This window comes from Anabas testudineus, chromosome 4, assembly GCF_900324465.2.
Source record: "Anabas testudineus chromosome 4, fAnaTes1.2, whole genome shotgun sequence".
Lineage (NCBI taxonomy): Eukaryota > Metazoa > Chordata > Actinopteri > Anabantiformes > Anabantidae > Anabas > Anabas testudineus.
This window is the reverse complement of record NC_046613.1, coordinates 15,373,379-15,392,244: the sequence shown is the minus strand read 5'-3', so window position 1 is coordinate 15,392,244 and position 18,866 is coordinate 15,373,379. Positions and strand designations below refer to the sequence as shown.

Sequence of the window (18,866 nt, the reverse complement as noted above, 5' to 3'; positions counted from 1 at the left end):
TGGCAATATGTAAATTACAGAGGCATCTAGGAATCTTACCTACAAAAATACAGTCTCTGATAAAAATAAACAAACAAATAAAACCATTAGGTACAGCTAGTTCTGTAGAAATAAGTTTAAATTCAATTCAGTTTGACTGGAGCAAGTCATGATACATTTACCAACAGAGTACCAACACATAAATTAAAAATGATCCTTTTAATCCAAATCTCAAAATACCAATGGTGAAGGACGTATTCAGATTATTTAAAGTAGTAATATTACAATGTAAAATAACTTTTCTACAAGTACTGGGGTGTCTGTACATTGATTTTAATTTATATAACGTTAGCAAATCTCCTTAAAATGTATAACATAGTGTAGCAATAATGTACTAGTACCTCAAGTAAAGCACCAAAAAAACTACAGCAGTTTAATAAACCTTCTTAGTTACTTTACACATCTGCAAAAGCACAATATGCCGTGACCTCTGACACACATTAAAATACGTGTCCCGAGTCATGACAAGTCAAGACAAGTTGACAGTCAAGTTAAAGGGAAGGGAAATAATTTCTTCCTTCATTCACGGATTTGCATAGACTGAACTGTATTTGCTCACAGTGACGTGAAAAACACTCCTCATTCGTACCACAGCTTTGTGTGAGCCACTGTGAGTCAGAGCTGCAACATGCTGCAACATGAACACATATGATGAGTGGAAAGTAGGTGACAGGAAGGTCTTGCGCAGTGACGCAAAGCCAGCAAATCCAGTTTTTAGGTTTGTAGCAGGGTGCCAGTTGGAGCCTAACATTGTTTTTGTAGTTTGCCTTTATTGTGTTGTACGTTCAAGGAGCAGACAGAATATTGATTTAAAAAAAACTAAATGTGCCCATTCGCCAAAAAATGTAAAAACATGCTGCAAAATGTCAAGGTTTAGTAGTCATGCAGCAAGTAGCAGGTAGCAAATGTAACACAGAGAAATGCATGCGGACGAAAATAAACTCCTTTATTTGGCCTACAGGACGAATTCAAGTCATACAACATCTGTCAACAAGTGTCACAGTTTCTGAAGTCTCATTGGATAGCACAGAGTGTCGACATTGCCAAGAAGGGAGTGTAAAGTTGACCTGAGAGAAAAAGTATTTAAAGAGATTTTTTTAGATAAAAAAACAAAAGCAAAAATGTAATCAATATATAAGGTCATCCAGAAGTCTGTCCAGATTCTGAGCTGAAAATGAGCCAGAAGAGCAAGTACATCCTTCATTGGACCTAAATGAGTGTTGATCAAATTACATTTAACTTTGTAAAACTCTAACAGGGAAACTGGATTCACATGGTGGCACCTGTGAACACAGAGAGCAGCAGTCCAGTGCACCCTGCAGACCAAACCCGGTTTGAATATGTGAAGTTCACCTATTATTGTAGCTGAAAAGAAAGCATAACAGTTCAGGGTTTGGCGTGACAAACGTGTCGTAGTCTTTACAAAACCCTGCACTGAGTCAGTCTGTACCAGGAAAGAGGAAAGAACAGGAACATTACACAGCAACAGACACGAGGGACACGGTGTCAAAGATTTAGGCACCAAACAGTAGAAAAGTGTTTCATAAACAATGCTCAAAAAATTACAACTGGTCCGTAAAAGAAAGCTAAAGATAAAGTAATTTGACTATTTGAAGGTTGGTTTAGAAACTGCTCGTTTGTGACTCTAAATTACACATAAGACTAAGATATTTCCCACAGATTGAATAGATTCATGAAAGAGAAGAAAAGAGAGGAAATAAGTACAAATATTTACTTAAACACTGAAAATGAAAGTTATATTTAAAGTCGGGGTCTTTCGGTTGTGAAATCACATCAGCTGTTTGTGGACTTTAGTTTTGGGATGATGTCGAGTTACGTGCCAGAGTTGCTTTCAAAGTCACCGCCTTTCTGCAAAGGTATGTTTATGTTTATTTATGTCTGGAAGGACAGGTAGGTGATGAGTGACTAAGGATAACGTCACACATAAGTCAAGAGGTGCAGGTGTCGTCTTTCCCTCTTTCTTCAGAAAGAAAATGTTTTCCTTTATGTAACCCTCACCTGAACACACAGGAAGCACTCACTTCCCTGTTGGAAAAATAAACTGCCCCAGATTAGCGCTGAGATTCTGTGAAGGGGATTTTATTTCCTTGTGGTTGTGATATTGTGATGTCAGAATTGGCTAGAGTCCTGAAAACGAATAGATGAAATAACACTACCATAGAATTTTTCTCATCTCATTGCCATTATGAACATTTTAATTAGTAAAGATGACAGACTATATTTTCAAAGTAAAAGTCCCAAAATTAAACTTATTGCAAATGTTATTTTAATGGGAACTGAATTCCATTTCTAAGCATCAGCACCACAGCGTTGTGCACGTTAGCTCACTGTCATGGTTTACTGGAACACTAACAGACCAGAGACACCTTTAATGTTATTACTAACAACTGTGCCTTTCCTATTATGACGGATAAAAATATCTGCACTCTGCAAAAGTGTACTGAAGCAGATTGATAACTTGTTTTTGTATTTGTTACTGTGTGTGTGTGTGTGTGCGTGCGTTAAGTGACCAGTAGGTTTTCTTAGTGACACTTTATAATATATGCTGTAAAAGTAGCTTGAGACAAAGGCCCAGAGGAATAAAAACACATAAAATATCCTTTTAATAAAACTGTAATTTATTCTTGACTGAAAACTAAAATAGTTTGAACAGCACATTACAAGGGCATTGTTAAGATATTTTCTCCAAGGCTCAGTGATCACTTTCATACAGTACACTTGGCATGTACACAGCGTCTCCTTCAAATGAAAGAAAAACAGGAAAACAACAAAAAAAAAAAGCCCATTTGCAAACAAACGGGAAAAAAAAAAGGAATTTACAGGGTCGATTCTGTAGAAAGATGACTGATTGTACAATTACCAAGCATGTTGGTTTGGTTGTAAGCCACAGAGAAAGAAACTAGATCGCCTGTAGACGGCAGACGACGGCACAGGAGGCACAAATAACGTGAACACAGATGTGACATCCCACTATATGCTTCATACAGAGATCAACTGGGTTCCAGCTTTAGAGTGAGAAATGTTTAATAGTTTCCATTGTTCTCTTTTGCGGACGTTGTCTAATTTGTAAGCAAAGTGTTGAAATACTACAGTTGAAATCTAAATGCTGCATTTATTAATTTATTAACCACAATGTAACAAAACATTATCTCTGCATTAAAAAAAAAAAAAAAACACAAAAAAAAAAGGCTCCTTTTCTGATTAGTGCACAAGGCCCTTCCCTCCATCCGACACCAAAGCATTTCCATTCTTTTTTTTCTATTTTTACTCTCAACTACGTACTCCACCCCTCTGACAATTGTTCCCTTTCTCTTTCACAAATCCTCTCGCAATTCATTCACAGACTTGACAGAAAAATAAGAGTGCCGGATAAAACATGGGGTAATAAAGTGGTTTGATTATAGATCATGCAGAACATGCAAAAACAGCAACAAAAATACAGGGAAGGAGGGAGAAAAAAAAAAATAAGTGTGCATTTAAAAAAATAGGGGGTGGAAAAAAAAATGACTTACACAGCTTTGCGTCTTTGGTTATAAAGTAGGTCGAACAATTTTCACAGCTTTTCATACCCCAACCAAAACCCCAAATTCATTGCTATGTTTTTTTGTTTGTTTTTGACAAAGAGTCTACAAAAAGTTAATAGTCTTCTTTTTCAAAACATCCCATCACATATTTCATATCTTAACAGGTGCTCTGTACAAACCCTCCTCTCTCTTAATACTTTACAAAATATACATTCAACCTTGATTTCACCTAATGTAAGCTTGGCTTTAGTGTTAGCACTATTTCATGAGAAGAAATCTTTCAATTATGGAACTTATTGCCTACTTATTGAGCTCTACTTGTTGCAAGAGACTACCAAATTTAATACCTGATAGATTCTAAAATACCAAAAAACCAAAGAGAAGTTTTTTTTCTTTTTAATAGGTATCTCCATTACATTGTTCATTTACATTATGAAAATAGCAGCCCTGAAATAAATAAATGCAAATACTAAAACTGAACTAATGAAAAAGTATTATGATTCATGTCAAAGTATGGTGGCTCTGAGAAAACAACACAAGCTTTTGTTGCAGCATATAACAAGCCAAGGCTCTTGATCCACTCCACTCAAGTCGTGGCGCCCGCTGGCGTCCTCCTCTGCTCGGGGAGGACGAGTCCTCTTCCCCACTTCTCCCTCAGCTCTCTAGCCTCCTCCAGCCCTGGAGTGATGTGGGGTGGGGGGTTAGTTGGGAGGACAATCTTTGCTGGATGTTTCACAGGGCCCGTGTCACCACAACAGCCCCTCACAGGGTTGCACCACCCTCTTCCAGCATTTGTTGCCCCAACAAATCAAGCTCTCTGTGCTCTTTGACCCCATCTCCTGCACAAGAACAACATGCAGTTTTATGATGTGCACTGGCACCTCTGCCCCTCCTCCTGCAGCCATACGCAGGCCCAGAATAAGACTTTTCCAGGGGTGGTAAATGTCTTAATGATGTGAAGGCCCGGTGTCGGCAGCATGCACACACTGAAGCATGGCTCTTGGTGGTAAACAAAGACGTCACGGTTGGTTTCCTCAAATGGAGCATACTGAATGCAGAGCCGAGCCTTTTGCTTTATGGAGCTAAGGGGACGGTAGTAGTTGCTGTCTTTTCTAACAGGATCTACCACTCCTGTCTGTGGGAGGTGTTTGTTTGAACGTGTGTTTAGGGGGAAGGGGGATCACGCTGAGCTCATGTTGGGCTGATGAGGGATGTTCTGACCCCCCTCGTGGTGACTCAAAGAGGTGCTGTTAGTGACGAGCGGGTTTTGCTGTAGCAGCAGCGGCGGCGATGTGCTGCTGCCCTGGTTCAGCTGAGAGGACAGCTGGTTGAGCTGCTCCGAGTTGGCAAGTGACTTCAGCACAGCGTTCTCACGCTCCAATACTGAGTTTCTCTCATACAGCTCCTTGATCTGCTCCTTCAACACCTCCACCTCCTCGCGAACAGCATACATCAGATGGCTCTTCACCAAGTCCTGATAGAGAAGACTAAAATTAGCACACAGAATGGCACACATTCAAGATAAAAAATTACCATAAATACTTTCAGAAAAACCCAGACTAAATGTTAATAAAAACAAAAAGGACAAATGGCATCTCAGAGCTTACACTGGTATTGTGAGATCTATTTTAGGCTTTATCTTAACAACTGAGGCATCACTGATGTTGAGATTTGGCAACTGCATTTTCAAGACGTGACCTGTCAAACTGCGTGGGCAAGTTTCAGAATTTCTGATGTTATTTTTTTTCCCCTCACAGAGGCCTGCTCAAGGCAAATTACTAGCATAGGGAAAAGGAGAGGAATGTGTGTCACCTAACCCTAACCTCATTTGTTGTAACTATTACAAATATTGAAAACTCACCATTGCCTGCTCAATTTTGTTATCGATGGCGACGACGCTGGCACCAGATGCACTGTAGAGACAAAGAGAGAGAGAGAGAGAGAGTTACCACATGTTTCAGACTAATATCACATTCCTTCACGTTCACTAGCTGCCAAGTCTCATCCTCAAAGTGCCAAACATGATCTAAGAGATTTCTCTGGCATTTCTCAAGTAAAAAATAACCCCAGGGTTACTTTGTGATGTGCCGATTACCATGTAACCTGTCTCCAGAGAACAGGATAAAAAAAGATTTGAGATTAAATCTTTTTCCAAAAACACATACAGATCAATACAAAACAACAACAACAAAAAAACCCCCACACAAAATCAAGTGTACCAGATCAACAGCCTACAGAAACAGAAAGCCGTGTAATTAAAAATTAGATGTTGCACAAAAGTCAGACTATGGCAGCTGCAATACTAGAGAATTACAGGAAAATCATAGTAGGAAGAGTCTCAAGATAAACACTCCACTGTGACCAGGCCTTTAAAATAAATAAAAACATCAGCACCAGTTTCTCCTTTTACTCTGTTACAACTTCATTTGCTGCACAGAAACGACTACATTAAGCCAAAAAAAAAAAAATATCTGAATGTTAAAAATCAACCCAAATCAAACACGGACATTGTTGCAGCATTCAACAAACAGTCCCACCTGTGCTAGAAGAAGGAGGTCTCCATTTAAATTGCTTATGTGATAAGGTTGGGAGTGGCAGCAACAATGAGCTGCAAAATAAAGTCCCATGTCTTTCTTCAGTCACAACCAGATGTCCAACTCTAAATAATAATGTACAATACAATCTGAAGTTATTTTAAAACACTTTAACCAAGATGCAAAAAGAGCAGAGTCAACAAAAGACAGCAGAGATTGTTGAAATACCGACGTTATCAGCTTGTATCTACTGTATGCACGGAGCCACACCGTGAACACACAGACAGCGATCAGTTAACAGTATCAGGTAAATGGCTGTTCCCTGTGAGGCGAATGTTTCATGTGTGGCCCCCATTCTGTTAAAAGAAATGACATTAGAGGAGCGCAACATCTCGTCGTTCGCCCTCCTCCTGCCTCAGAGACACAAAACACAAAGCACGGTGGTCAACTTACTCTGTGGATCCGCACACAGCTAAACGATGGCAGCTTTCGGGATTTAATCTCAGGGAATGAAAAACAAATCGTGTTTATCCTTCTCAACAGATAACGTTATTCTCCAGAAACGCGCTCTTGCACAATCACCACCCTGCTCGGACGTGGATGCGGAAAAAAAAAAAAAAAAAAAAACACCAAACAAAAAAACAAACAAGAAAAGAGGACCAATGCGTTTTCAAGCCGCTAGAAGGCGCTCTGACACGGTGCTGAGGCATACGGGGGAACAGAATGTGCAGACAGCCCCTAATAATGTTTAGATTTAAAAATCTGAAATGATATAAAGTCGATTGAGGGAGAAAAACAGGATTGAAGGGCATTAAAATGGAGAAAACGCTCTCTGGGGTCGACACATGTTAAATACATACATGTTAGAGAAGTGAAATACTGCTGCAAAGTAAATAAACCTTAAATACAGCAGACAATGTTCAGTAACAACAGTTCTTTAAACTGTATTAAAAGGTGAGATGTGTGCATCACCTCTCTGTCCCAGCATCACATGGCGCTCCATATGGAGCCGCGCTACATCCATGCGTTGACTTGTGCGTGCTGGGGCGCACGTAGACCGCGTTATGGTCAACTCAGGGTAAACATACTACAAACACACATGAAACACATGCCACACTGAGGAAAAAAATATGCTTCTGTACCACAGCCAGGGAGAATAGTGCGACCTACAAAACAGCTGATGGCCAGATACTTGCGGAGCAGAGCGACAGCAAATGGTCACTGAGCAGATCCAACATGACATGAAACAGGCAGCTGCACATAACTGAGAGCTAAATGCTTTAAATCTATATAAAGGAGCACATGAGTGGAAGCTGTTGGTGCCACAAGTTTTCAGTAAAGTTTGATCATCCAGATTGGGATCAGGTAAAAATACATAAATTAAAATAAGATCCTAAAGGACACAGAAGCAGAAGCGCAGATATGAAGGACGATACAAAGAAAATCAGAACACACACACACACGACAGGTGAGAGCCAATTAATCCGTCATTAAAAGAGAGTCGGTGCCGTATATTGAAGTCAATTACCTGACGCATCTCGACCTGTAAGGCATCATCCGTCCTGAATAGGACGGTGAGGTTCCCGGCGAGCAGGGCAGACTGTAGCTCATCTTGCAGCGCATGTTCAGAGTTTCTCTAAAGCGTCTCCAAAGTTTTCCCGATACACCACTTCACTGTGCGTCCAAACGCGAATGCTTCGTTTGTTTGAGTTGGATCCGAGCGTGTCTTAAAACCCCGCTCGTCACATGGTGAAGAGAAAAAAAAAAGGGGGAGGAGATGGAGTTCAGAGTCATCCCTCCTCCCTCTGCTTCAATATTCATTAGCTGCTGGGAAGAAGACGCTGCTACAGTTACAATATACTGCCAGTCAGAGAGGAGGCAGTGGCTTTGCATGTGCTGACAAAGAGGTCTTAATGTCCCCTTTCATGTCCTCTACCATTAAGTGTAAGATCCTGAGTTGGCAAAGTCTTATTTTCCAACTATTTCAACTATTTAGCCGCTTCAAAGTTTGTCTCCGCCACATGTTTCACAGATAAAAAGTGTTTTTAATCAAGTTTCTCCACACGGTGACTGTTCACGGCTGTTTCAATGTGATTATTCTATGACGACAGCATTGGGGAAAAAGAAACTTCAGCTAAAATATTAAATCTGAGTCGATGACATTTAAAAGAAGTGTGAAAAGCTGATTAATTGTTGCATGGATTGTACAGTGGCCAGAGTCGAACAAAGAATGCTGTTTTTATTATTGACACTGAGACTAATAACCCAATGAAGCGCTGTGGCACATCACACTGAATTCTTGTGCCTCGCAGGTCATCAGATCCATAACGCTGTCTTCCACATTTCTACACTCGTCTTTCCTGGGGCGTTGCAAAGAACAAAACAAGAGCGGCTATGTAGGAATTTGTAAATGCCACATTTTTCTGAATTCTAAAGATGGTTCATTATCGTTCTGCATCTGTAGGTTGAAAGTGATGTACAGCGTGACAGATGCAATGACAGCAGTGAAGTGTGTCATCTGGAAGGCTGGCAAACGACACCAGCAGATAACATTCCTCCTTTTGCACGGTGCATTTACACATCGGGGACAATAAAAGAGAGGAATGTCCACACGATCAGAGTGGATTGTGTTTTTATCAATAACAAAAAACAAGAGATATGCAGGTTGGATCAAATTATCCTGAGTGACTGAGACATCCGGTCTGAAGGAGTTAGAAGAGATAAGGAGACCAAAAAAAGCTCAGACTCACTTGTTGCCATTTGGTATCCAAGGCAAACAAAGCATACTGTACATTTTCTTCAAGGAGAAAGACATGTGGTGGTTTATATAAGGACCACTTGCTGTGTTAACCTCAACACTGGCCTTTCCTGCAGACTGCAGCAGCGCACACATGCACTCGCCACCCCCAACAAAGCCTGCAGGACCACAAGGCAGCACATTCCAGCTCAGGACACCCCCGGACTTAAGGCCAGCGCCTCCAAACCCAGACATCTGTGTCAGAGTCACCATCATGCTGGGACATCAACAAAGTCAAGTTCCTCAGCGAGGAATATGTCAAAACAGTTTAGTAACAACAACGACTTGACAGCAGCTACAGCGAGCTTCTCCACCAGCAATCCAACTGTTTGACACCAAGCTCAAACCTGCTCACAGTTACTCATCAGAAATTAGATCAACTACTGAGTCTGACTTTATGTGCAGCTCTGCATCATATGAGACACATGTGGATGACAAAGTGTGGTCTTCCCCATCTCTCTGCGTTAATCACATGATGTGTTATAGCGTCAGAAATTCATTAGGGCACAGATGCATCGGCACACGTCTCCACCCCAAAGCATACAAACACTCACTGTGGGTGGGGGGGGCAGCTGAATAAATTAAACCACAGCTTTCCAGTGACAACCCCCCCTTGTATATAGCTGTAGGGTGGGGGCTGTAACAAGAGAGTGCGCTCACGGCTGCCCCTTTCTTTTTTTGCCCTCATTGTCTGCGTTAAAGATGCAGTTCTGCTGCTGCACCAGAGGAGGTCAGCAAAGGGCCCGGTTCAGGGAGAAAACCTACAAATCAGCTTCAGGCCAGAAAAGTTTGGTCATGCTTTCCCCCCAGTGATGACAATGAATTCATTGTTACAACAGAAATCCACTAGAAGCTTCCATTTTCACAACTCGTGAGACAAAATCACTCAGAAGTCACAGGAATATTATCAGTAGTATTCCTGGGACTTCTAAATATTCGCTCGTTTTCTCATGCCTTTTAACAGAGGCAAAACTTTCAGTATCACCACTAACCTATTCTGCAGAGTCAACAAGCTGCTGTAAATGAACACAGAAAAGCAACATGTTTTAAAGACTGTACTGAAAGCAGCTTCTCTATTTCACTTACTGCATGACCCAGCAACCAAGCAAATCGGCCCCCTCAACACTCTGCTCAACTAAGAGACCAGTATTTTTCTCTACAGGGGACGTGCGCCTCTCATGTTTGCCTGTCTCGTTAGACAAATTAGATCAGTTTTCCACAGAAATCTGCCCTTTAAAAGAAAAACATTCAGTCTGATGGTTTCCCTTTTACACATTTCCAGGGCTCCAGATTAATATTTTTATTATTACCTAATCTCTCGTTTACTTTCCAGATGACATAAACAAACATTAAATAATATGCAGTTTGACCAAGAAAAACATTAATTGTGACATGGAAATTACTAAGATTATTTTGTGAAAACTGAGGCTCATGTGGCAGTAACATTGTCAATTGTTTATACTATAAGAGACAAATCTACATGCTTTGAAAGACTATACAATAAGCAAACATCCTTTTCTGCAGCATTACTTTTCTCCGTAACGATTTCATTTTTCACCAGTACAGCAGGTGTATGATGACCAACATGTTAGTCATAATCAAAATGAGTAACCTGAAACCCAAATATTACCAGGAAGAAACAAGTTACACAGAAAAGGTGGTACCTGGTGATGCATACTTTAAATTCCCAATAAAGGGTTTGAAAATTTGCATATTGAACACTAATAGCCACAAAGCAAAAAATCTGGACTAACTGCTTCTGGTCCTATTGCAATATAAAGCTTCTAACAACAACAACAACAACAACACAATGCTGTCAAAAGGTTTATATGTGGTGGATTTTTCAGATGCTATATTGTAGCGACGTGCCGTCTACATAGGACCCAAGACAATGGAGACCAAACAAAACAAAACAGACGTCAGGGACTTCTTGTCTGGACATGGTTTTATTTTTCTAGAATTAAATCAGAGTCATGAGTAGGTGTGTCGGCTGTCACCAAGCTTCCTTGTAAACAGACCAAAGGTACTGTCCCACTCGCACCCTCATGCACAAACAACGCCTCATTTTGTGTAACATGCTTGAAATGCAAATGTTTGTCCTCCACTTGGACACTGACACATCTAGCAAACATCTTCGGTGGCTAAACCGGACAACAGGGAGCATGAGAACGAATCGAGGCCCTTAAGGGTTTAATATATTAAGAGATGCAGTAAGATCTGAATTATGAAGAGCAGATGAGCTTTAATCATTACTCTTAATTTAAATGGATTATGAAAGACTGCGGTATTTTAGCCTGTCCAGAGGCTAAAATAACTGGTGGCAGATGTTTGTTAATGGTTGCTGAGACACATAAATGATGTTAAAGAGCCACACTGTAAGGTAACCATCAGACGCCATGTGCAAACACAGCAGGGGATCCAGGGCAGAGGTCCCTGCAGTCTTAGGTAATCACTGCCAAAATGGTTCAACAAACCAGATATTCAACACCAAACATATACCTTAATATCAGTGGCCTGTGCCACTTGTTTGGCTAGACATAGATTACTGGGCCATTCTTACGTATGGATTCAAAATGCTAGGACAGAGACAGCTGCAATTCACTGTAAATGACACCCAGCTTTGCAGGCCCGCACCTCCCTCAGAGCTTGAGACTCAAAAAGCCCTCAGCTATGCTACAGGGAAAAGTTGAGAGGCTCAACTTTGTGCAAATATCCTTTGAGTTGGAGAATCAGCCAGGCAAGAGCCTATGAGAAATTATTTTATTCAAATGGACACTGAAGCACAGAGCTGTTTAATACTAGCTTTTTGGATATGACAGAAAACAAGTGTCCGGTCGGAGTAATTTAAATTACTCTATATGCAGTACAACACAGCAGAAATGCAGATTCAGGAGAAGCGATCAAGATTCTGCCTACCACTGTATATCTGTGTGTGTGATGGCATAAAACCCCTTGACTGGAATGTGTTACAAGTAATAGTGTTACTCCTGAGACTTTAATGGGGAAATCCTGGCACCTCTTTGTTAACGAGCCTCTGTATTGAGCAGAGCATTTATCATGAGATCAAGGACTTAGCCTCATTTGTGCTTCCTCTCTGAAGTGCATGGTTTGGGTCAGCTTAATGTCATTAAGCAGTATGCTGCAGAAACAGTGGACCTAACCTGTCATTGCTTTTCACAGTGGCTTCACTCTTGCAAAGTTTAAGCTTCAATCATTACTTCACTGTTTGTGTGGTTTTTGGCCAGAAGATCAACTGTTTGAATCTCTGCACCACAAGAGAACATTGAGTTTAGAGCTTCGACAATTAGTCAACTCACAGAAAACATTTAAATAACTGGTTGACTGGTAATAAGCTTAACATTTTTGGGTTTTCTGCATCTACAAAGACATTATTAAACTATGGGACAATATAATAACATTTTACAGACATAACCATAACCAACCACCTAACCAAGTCTAATTGCTAGCTGCAGCTCCAAGTGAGTTGGAGGTAGAATGCATAATTTGCTACTCTCCATCATCAACTACTGTACGGGAAACCATATATATGTCATTCGATCCTCTGTTGGTCCAGAGGGGCTGTTTAATGGTAACAGCAGGAGACTGTGGTTATATCAGACATTTCACAGGTGTGAATGCCTTATATGAGAGCGATGAAGACAATGCTGAAAAGGGTAAATGTGTGCTCAGCAGACTTTTCCTGGATAATTAAGTCAGCAAAGTTATAAAACATCAAGTTGGTGTAAATGTTGCCATCATAACGTACAGTGTTTGATACTTAAGGTCCCAGAAGTGGTTAAAATCTTTGGTGGTTATAAAGTCAATGATGCATCAACCTCTCCCTGCATTACAAAAATGCTTGTTGTCCTACACATAGTTAAGTTGTGTCATGTCCATCAAAGCAGTTAGTGATTTGGCTGAGGGGAATGAGGAGTGGGGGTCTCCTGTACAACTACTAAGTAATCCATTCAAAATTGTATACTCGTGTGCTTTTAAGAAAGACCCTGAAATTGAATTGGACCTTTGAGTACATTCCCTGCAGCCTGTTAGCAATTACAAAATGTTTTTTGTGTGTGTGGTTTTTTATTTGTATGAAGGCAGGGTGACTCCAATTGAGTCAAAGCCAGGAAAAATGAGTATTTGGTGAAAATCCAAGTTTTAGCAGATGTCAAACTTGGGCCGACTAAAAGATGCAGAATTTCATTGGGGAATGAGAAAAAAGATTTCTAAAAATCCCAAACAAAACAGAAAAGGTGGTTTTAATGCACAGTTCCTACCTATCGGAACATTAAGAGTGAAACTGCAACTTTCCCACGTTAGACTTTCCTCCTCTCTCCAATAATGAAATGTTTGTTTCTATGTCATAAACAGTGGCCAAATACCTAGTCTGGATCAAATAACTCTCACAGGCTGAGTGTGGGGCCACTAATCAGGTGTGGTCAGTTTGAATATAAATCTTTTTTTTTTTATTGTTCATAATCATGAAGTTTACCATTGTGGATTGAGGGTAATAAAAGTACTGCTGCTGCTTTATTTGGGGAAATCTCGGCATCACAAAGAGTCAAGTCAGCAGATCGACCCATCACTATCCTGAAATGTTTAGTAATGCTGGGTAATGCTCATGAGTGTAACCTGTAATTGAGTTAGGCTAAAATAAATTTATCTCTTGCTGGAGTTGAAAGACAAAGTGTTCTGTGTATGAGGCCAAAAAAAGGTTTGCAAAAACATTTTGTTAACCTTGAATGAATTCTGAATGTGTACCAAAAAATTGTAATAGTATCAAATTTCATCCAAGGCAAAGTTACAGAAAGAAAAAGAGAAACAAATTGCTCTGTGAACATTTGAGTACAAACTCAAAGTAGAAAACTTAAAGTGTGTGGCACTCAAAAGTTACACATTTGAGTGCCTTGTGGTATAATATTTTTTATCTATACCCTCTACACATCCACAAACTTGGACTGCTCATGCAGTCTTGTCACTTGTTTACAAAAGATAACATACAGCCCCTTGTTTTGAAATTCATTTAGACCATTGTTTCACAAGGTCTCATTTCTATCCCTATGTAAGCCCATAGAGTTTCATCAAATGTGGCATTACAAAGTTAGACATGCAAGCATGTTTTGATGACCACAGTGTAGTAGAAACTTCACAAAATATCATGGCTAGTTATGCAACAAGCTCAAGTGATGTAGGGGCACGCTGCCCAGCTCAAGTTTTACATTTTTCACACAGCAATCACTTTCAGGAATGCTCCTTTATGCCCTCCAACTGTTTGTGAGCAATCCAGTTTACTTCCAACAAGCCCAACCTTGCAAGACAGCTGGCTCAGGACAAAAGAAAATGAATGAGGCGGCTCCCTAGGGTTTACCTGCAGTTAGTTGAAAGGTTTTGAATAAAGCTGTACTGTAATACTGTATATCCTAGAGGCAAAGAGCTGGATAAGGAACAAACAGAAGTGCTGAATCTATTGCCCACCGCAATGACACATGCTCAACTGCTACTGTTGTTTAATATAAACATCCCCATCTCTTCTGGAGCAGCTTACATTAAAGAAAATGGCCATTTGAGCTTTGGTACATCTAATGGTCGGCAAATTACAGAAACTCTGGAGTCTTATAGTTCAACAATTTGTAACAAATGTCACTAACTATACAACAATTAATTTTAATGAATGCTCAATATAACTCATTCCTTTCATTTCAACACACCAATAACAATTGTTAATAATAAACTCCATTGTGTGCATCAACATAAACCACAGTAACAATGCAACAAATAAAAAGTGCATTAGCATTAAATCCTTCCCTTAGAGTAGCGTTTAGTTACTTTTGAGAGACCAGTTTTGTCCCAGGATCAACCTTGGGCCAAAAAGGCATTTGTTAATCAATAATACTGTTGTAAAATAAGGCATCTGAGTGAAGGTAAACAGCATAAACTGTCCCACTGTCCTCACATTCGGCAGATTCTGAAAAAATCCAAATCCAATTGATTTACATTTTTTAAAGAACACCAAACTGGTAGCTCTTGCCTTGGAGCTCTTTGCTCAGATATTTCGGAAATGATGATCTAACCAGACATTCAACATAAAGGACTTGAATGAAAATCGCACTGCCACCTTTGTTTACTGAGAGTATGTTGGTAGGCAATTAAATAATTACGACACAGTGTGAAACAGCCTCAATAAGACAGTACATGGGAACAGAAAGTGGCCGTGACTAATGGAAACCACGGACATATTTAATTTCAAAGTCAAAACCACCACGCATTCATATTCCTATACCAATGACGCTAACTGACAGGTACTCACATGTTTTGATGTTCTATTAGATTATGAAAACACCTAACGAAGCATTCCTCCCAAACTGTGCAGTCCATTCTGTGTCATAAACACACTCCCGACAACAAATACGGTCACTTCGAAAAGTATTTACACAGCTCCTCTTTTTGTACACCTTACTGCGCTGTAAAATTTGTTTGAAGAACAAAAATTGCCAGGTAGCACAGAATTTTGTTTATAAAGCTATCAGTTCACTCTGTATGTAAAAATGAAATCCAGTAAAATAAATACAACGAACGAGGAAATTTCCAGCGCTGCCTAGGAGAGGTCAAGGTTATAAAACCAACTCCTTGTAGAGTTGTTCATCCTGCCAAATTCTGTGACTGGGAAAGAAGGGTTTTGATCAGATCTACATAAGTTCCTCAACAAAGAAGACTGTCAATCTATCAGGTCAAGTTTTTCTAGTAGAGATGGTGGGGGCAGCGTCATGATATGGGGGTGCATCTTAGCAGACTAATCAGATTTGCAAATATGTGTATGATTAACAATGCCTGACACTGGTTTAACTGTTCACATTTATCATGACAACAGCCCAAGGCATACAGTCAGGACAATACAAGAGCAGTTTCAAGAGAAGTTTCTAGCTTGTTCGGCCGAAGCCCAGACCTAAACCAATTAACAACTAACCAACAAAACAACAAACACCAACACGGAATAAAGAGACCTGAAGAAAGATTGCCAAAATGAAACTTACAGATACTTAGGCTAGATAATCTGGAGCTGAAACTGCACCTAAAGAGTATGTGCAAGAATTTTTAAACTTAATAATAATGGAATAATTATTTATTTATTATAATAATTTGCAAAGACTTCTGTTTTTACTAAAACAATGTGTTTTATAAATACTAATGATGGGAATATTACATAACATAACACAACGTGTGCCTGTTTGTAGTGATAAAACTACAGTAAGAAGAGCACTGGATCCTTGTGACTGACAGAACATAGAGATTCTAAGAGTTGCTAGGCCCTGAAACCCTGCCAAATCACAGTGTCACAAGAAGCACACAGGCACTTCCTGCAGTGCCATGCTTTTTCCATGCACTCCACACTTGCAGCGCCTGAAATGCACAGCTTGGCAAGGTATTTTCAATTTTGAAGTTAGACTCCTAACGCCATTTTTCTTTTATAAAAATAAAAGGTCTGCCAGAGCAGTGGAATAATGATTCATTCAAATTTTTGAATGCAACAATAAAGATGTTACTACCCTCCCGGCATTATATCCTAGCTTCTATTTTATTTGCTTACTATTTAAATCATTTTAATAGTAATAAAAATTTTTATTAGGTAAGATTTTTGTTATGCTTCTACCCAGGTCAATCTAATATTAATATAGTTGATGGCATCTTATTTTAACTTTCAAACAGATACTTGAATACAAAACAAAATGAGACTGATGAGAAAACAAGACTGTTCATAAAACTGATGACAAGGCCTCACCCATGTTATACTTTAACGCCTAAATGACAAGTTAAAATTGACAGTTTTTGTAAGGTGCGCTGGGTTATAAGTGGTGCACAGTCCGGTTTAGCCAGCCAGTCCAGGCCATACATGCACACACAAACACAGCCCAAAGTCCATACCTATCGTTGAGCGGCTTTGACCCCTGTAATCTGCTAGGCCGGAAAGCCTGGTAGAAAGCAGTAGATGGGTTCCTGCATTTTAATGGAGGAGGAAACAGAGACAGGAGAAACATGAGAAAAGGAAGAGAACATATTGTATATTCTAAGAGAGGGAGAGAGAGAGGAGTTAATGAAAGAATAGAGGAAGAACCTGAACCACACTGACAGGGTCAGAGGAAATGATGATACATCCCAGAGTGCCTTATTCAGAAATTGCACGACATGGCAAGACCTAATTTATTATGGATCCATTTTTCCAAGTTTTACTCCTATTTAAATTTGAAACATTTAATATCAACCATAACATAATGTTTCTGTAAACAGTTTTCATGAAAGATGTGACAAGAACAATGACTTTTATAATTGGCCAGATGTATTTGTAGTAGAGTTGAGTAGAGAGTGACCTTTAGACAGGTACTTTCCCTGACACAGTGACCACAATTATTAGTGACATCAAATATTTAATTTATAATATAAACTTCAAATCCCAATCCTGGATATACCAGTAAAAAACAGGTCAGAAAACCTAAAGGGGTATTTACAGAGACAAATACCTGGCCCAATGAGCTACCATTCATTGTCAATAGAAACCAGGCATAGTGACTCTAACAACCTCAACCTGCTGAGCAAGACAGAGACAAAAGAACCCCAGTAACATGACAGACAAAAGCTGAAAAAAGCTCAACTTTATGCAAATATGCTCTGACAGAGTTCAGCAAGAACAAGGCAAAAGACAATCTGGATCATCTCGATTCCATCTGATCTTGCTGGTGTGTCTGGGGGTGGGGGCAACAGCCATCCCGTCAGGGATGTTAACAGGGCAAGTTAACAGCTGGACAGTTACAGTATATGCCGATTCTTCACCGAAGTGAATGCTTCTGCTGGATGGTTTGTGTTCATGTCAGTCACCCTGTTGTCTGCACTCTAAATGTAAAACTTTGTAGAGGAGGTTTGTCAGGCAATAAAAGAAAATGGGCCTACAAAACTGTAAACTGGACAGTTTCACAATATACAACACCCCGGGGGGCAGAAAAACAAAAGCAGGCAGTAGAAAAGAATTCATTTACGCAACTAGAAAAGTGAGGTTAACCATCCACTACTGTACTGGTTGACTGTCGTGAGTGATTTATGACAGAGATTCCATATCTGAGCCCATGACAGATTTATTTCTGCCACACCCCACTGAACAGCAGCTCAAACTGTCGAGTTTCCTCATGCAGTGGTGAGGTATTTAGACACTGCAAGTTTAAAGAGCTAACAAACAACATACTCCAACAAAGCAGCTGTGAGCTTGGCTCTCTAAACAAGCCAAAATACCTTTTTTTATAGGGACAGGGGGAGATATGTATGTATGATGAGTTCATCAGTCAAAGCAGAGACAGGCAGATGTACTGTATGTAAAGAGGAGTTGAGTGAGTAATTAGAAATGAAGGAAGACAAGAAAGAATAACCCCACTCCACCTACCCCATCTCCTGCAGAAAGAAACATAGGATGGATGTAGAAATGTTAACATTTTTAGTTAAACACACAGGACTGATGATGAAACCATAGGGTCATATCAATAATTCCAGTGCATAATGCAGCCTGAGGTAAGAGGTTAAAATATTCAATCACATCCTTTGCCTTTTACAGTAACAACTAAACTCTTCTTTCTAATGCACCTGTCACACAATGAGGTGCAGAGATGTCATTTAAATTAACTTTCCACAGCCATCACAGAGCTGGTCTACTAGCCTTGCTGTGTTTGTTGTGGTGTTGGTGAATAAAGGTATGTTAGCATGTCCACTCATGTTTAAAATACTTTACTGAATTTTAAAGAAGTCACATGTTTTTCTCACGCATGTCACCATTTATGGTTTGCATTAGATCCTGAAGCTCTTGAGCAGAAGGGAAGTGATTTTTTTAAATATATTTTTAGTTATTTAAAAAAAAATTTAAAAGCAGAATGCTGCCAGCAACTAATCGTGTTAAATAAGCATGATCCCAATGTT

At 39.8% G+C, this 18,866-nt stretch overlaps 1 protein-coding gene across 1 annotated transcript in view; it reads right to left on the bottom strand.

The window, feature by feature from the left end:
• Positions 1-2,655: 2,655 nt before the first annotated feature.
• Positions 2,656-18,866, bottom strand: part of tsc22d2 (TSC22 domain family 2) — a 30,210-nt gene continuing 13,999 nt past the window's right edge. Inside the window, exons 2-3 of the mRNA XM_026345100.2 lie at positions 5,446-5,497; positions 2,656-5,058 (exon numbers count right to left, since the gene is read on the bottom strand). Coding sequence (XP_026200885.1) covers positions 4,765-5,058; positions 5,446-5,497 — 346 coding nt within the window. The 3' untranslated portion in view covers positions 2,656-4,764. The remainder of the gene's footprint in view (positions 5,059-5,445; positions 5,498-18,866) is intronic.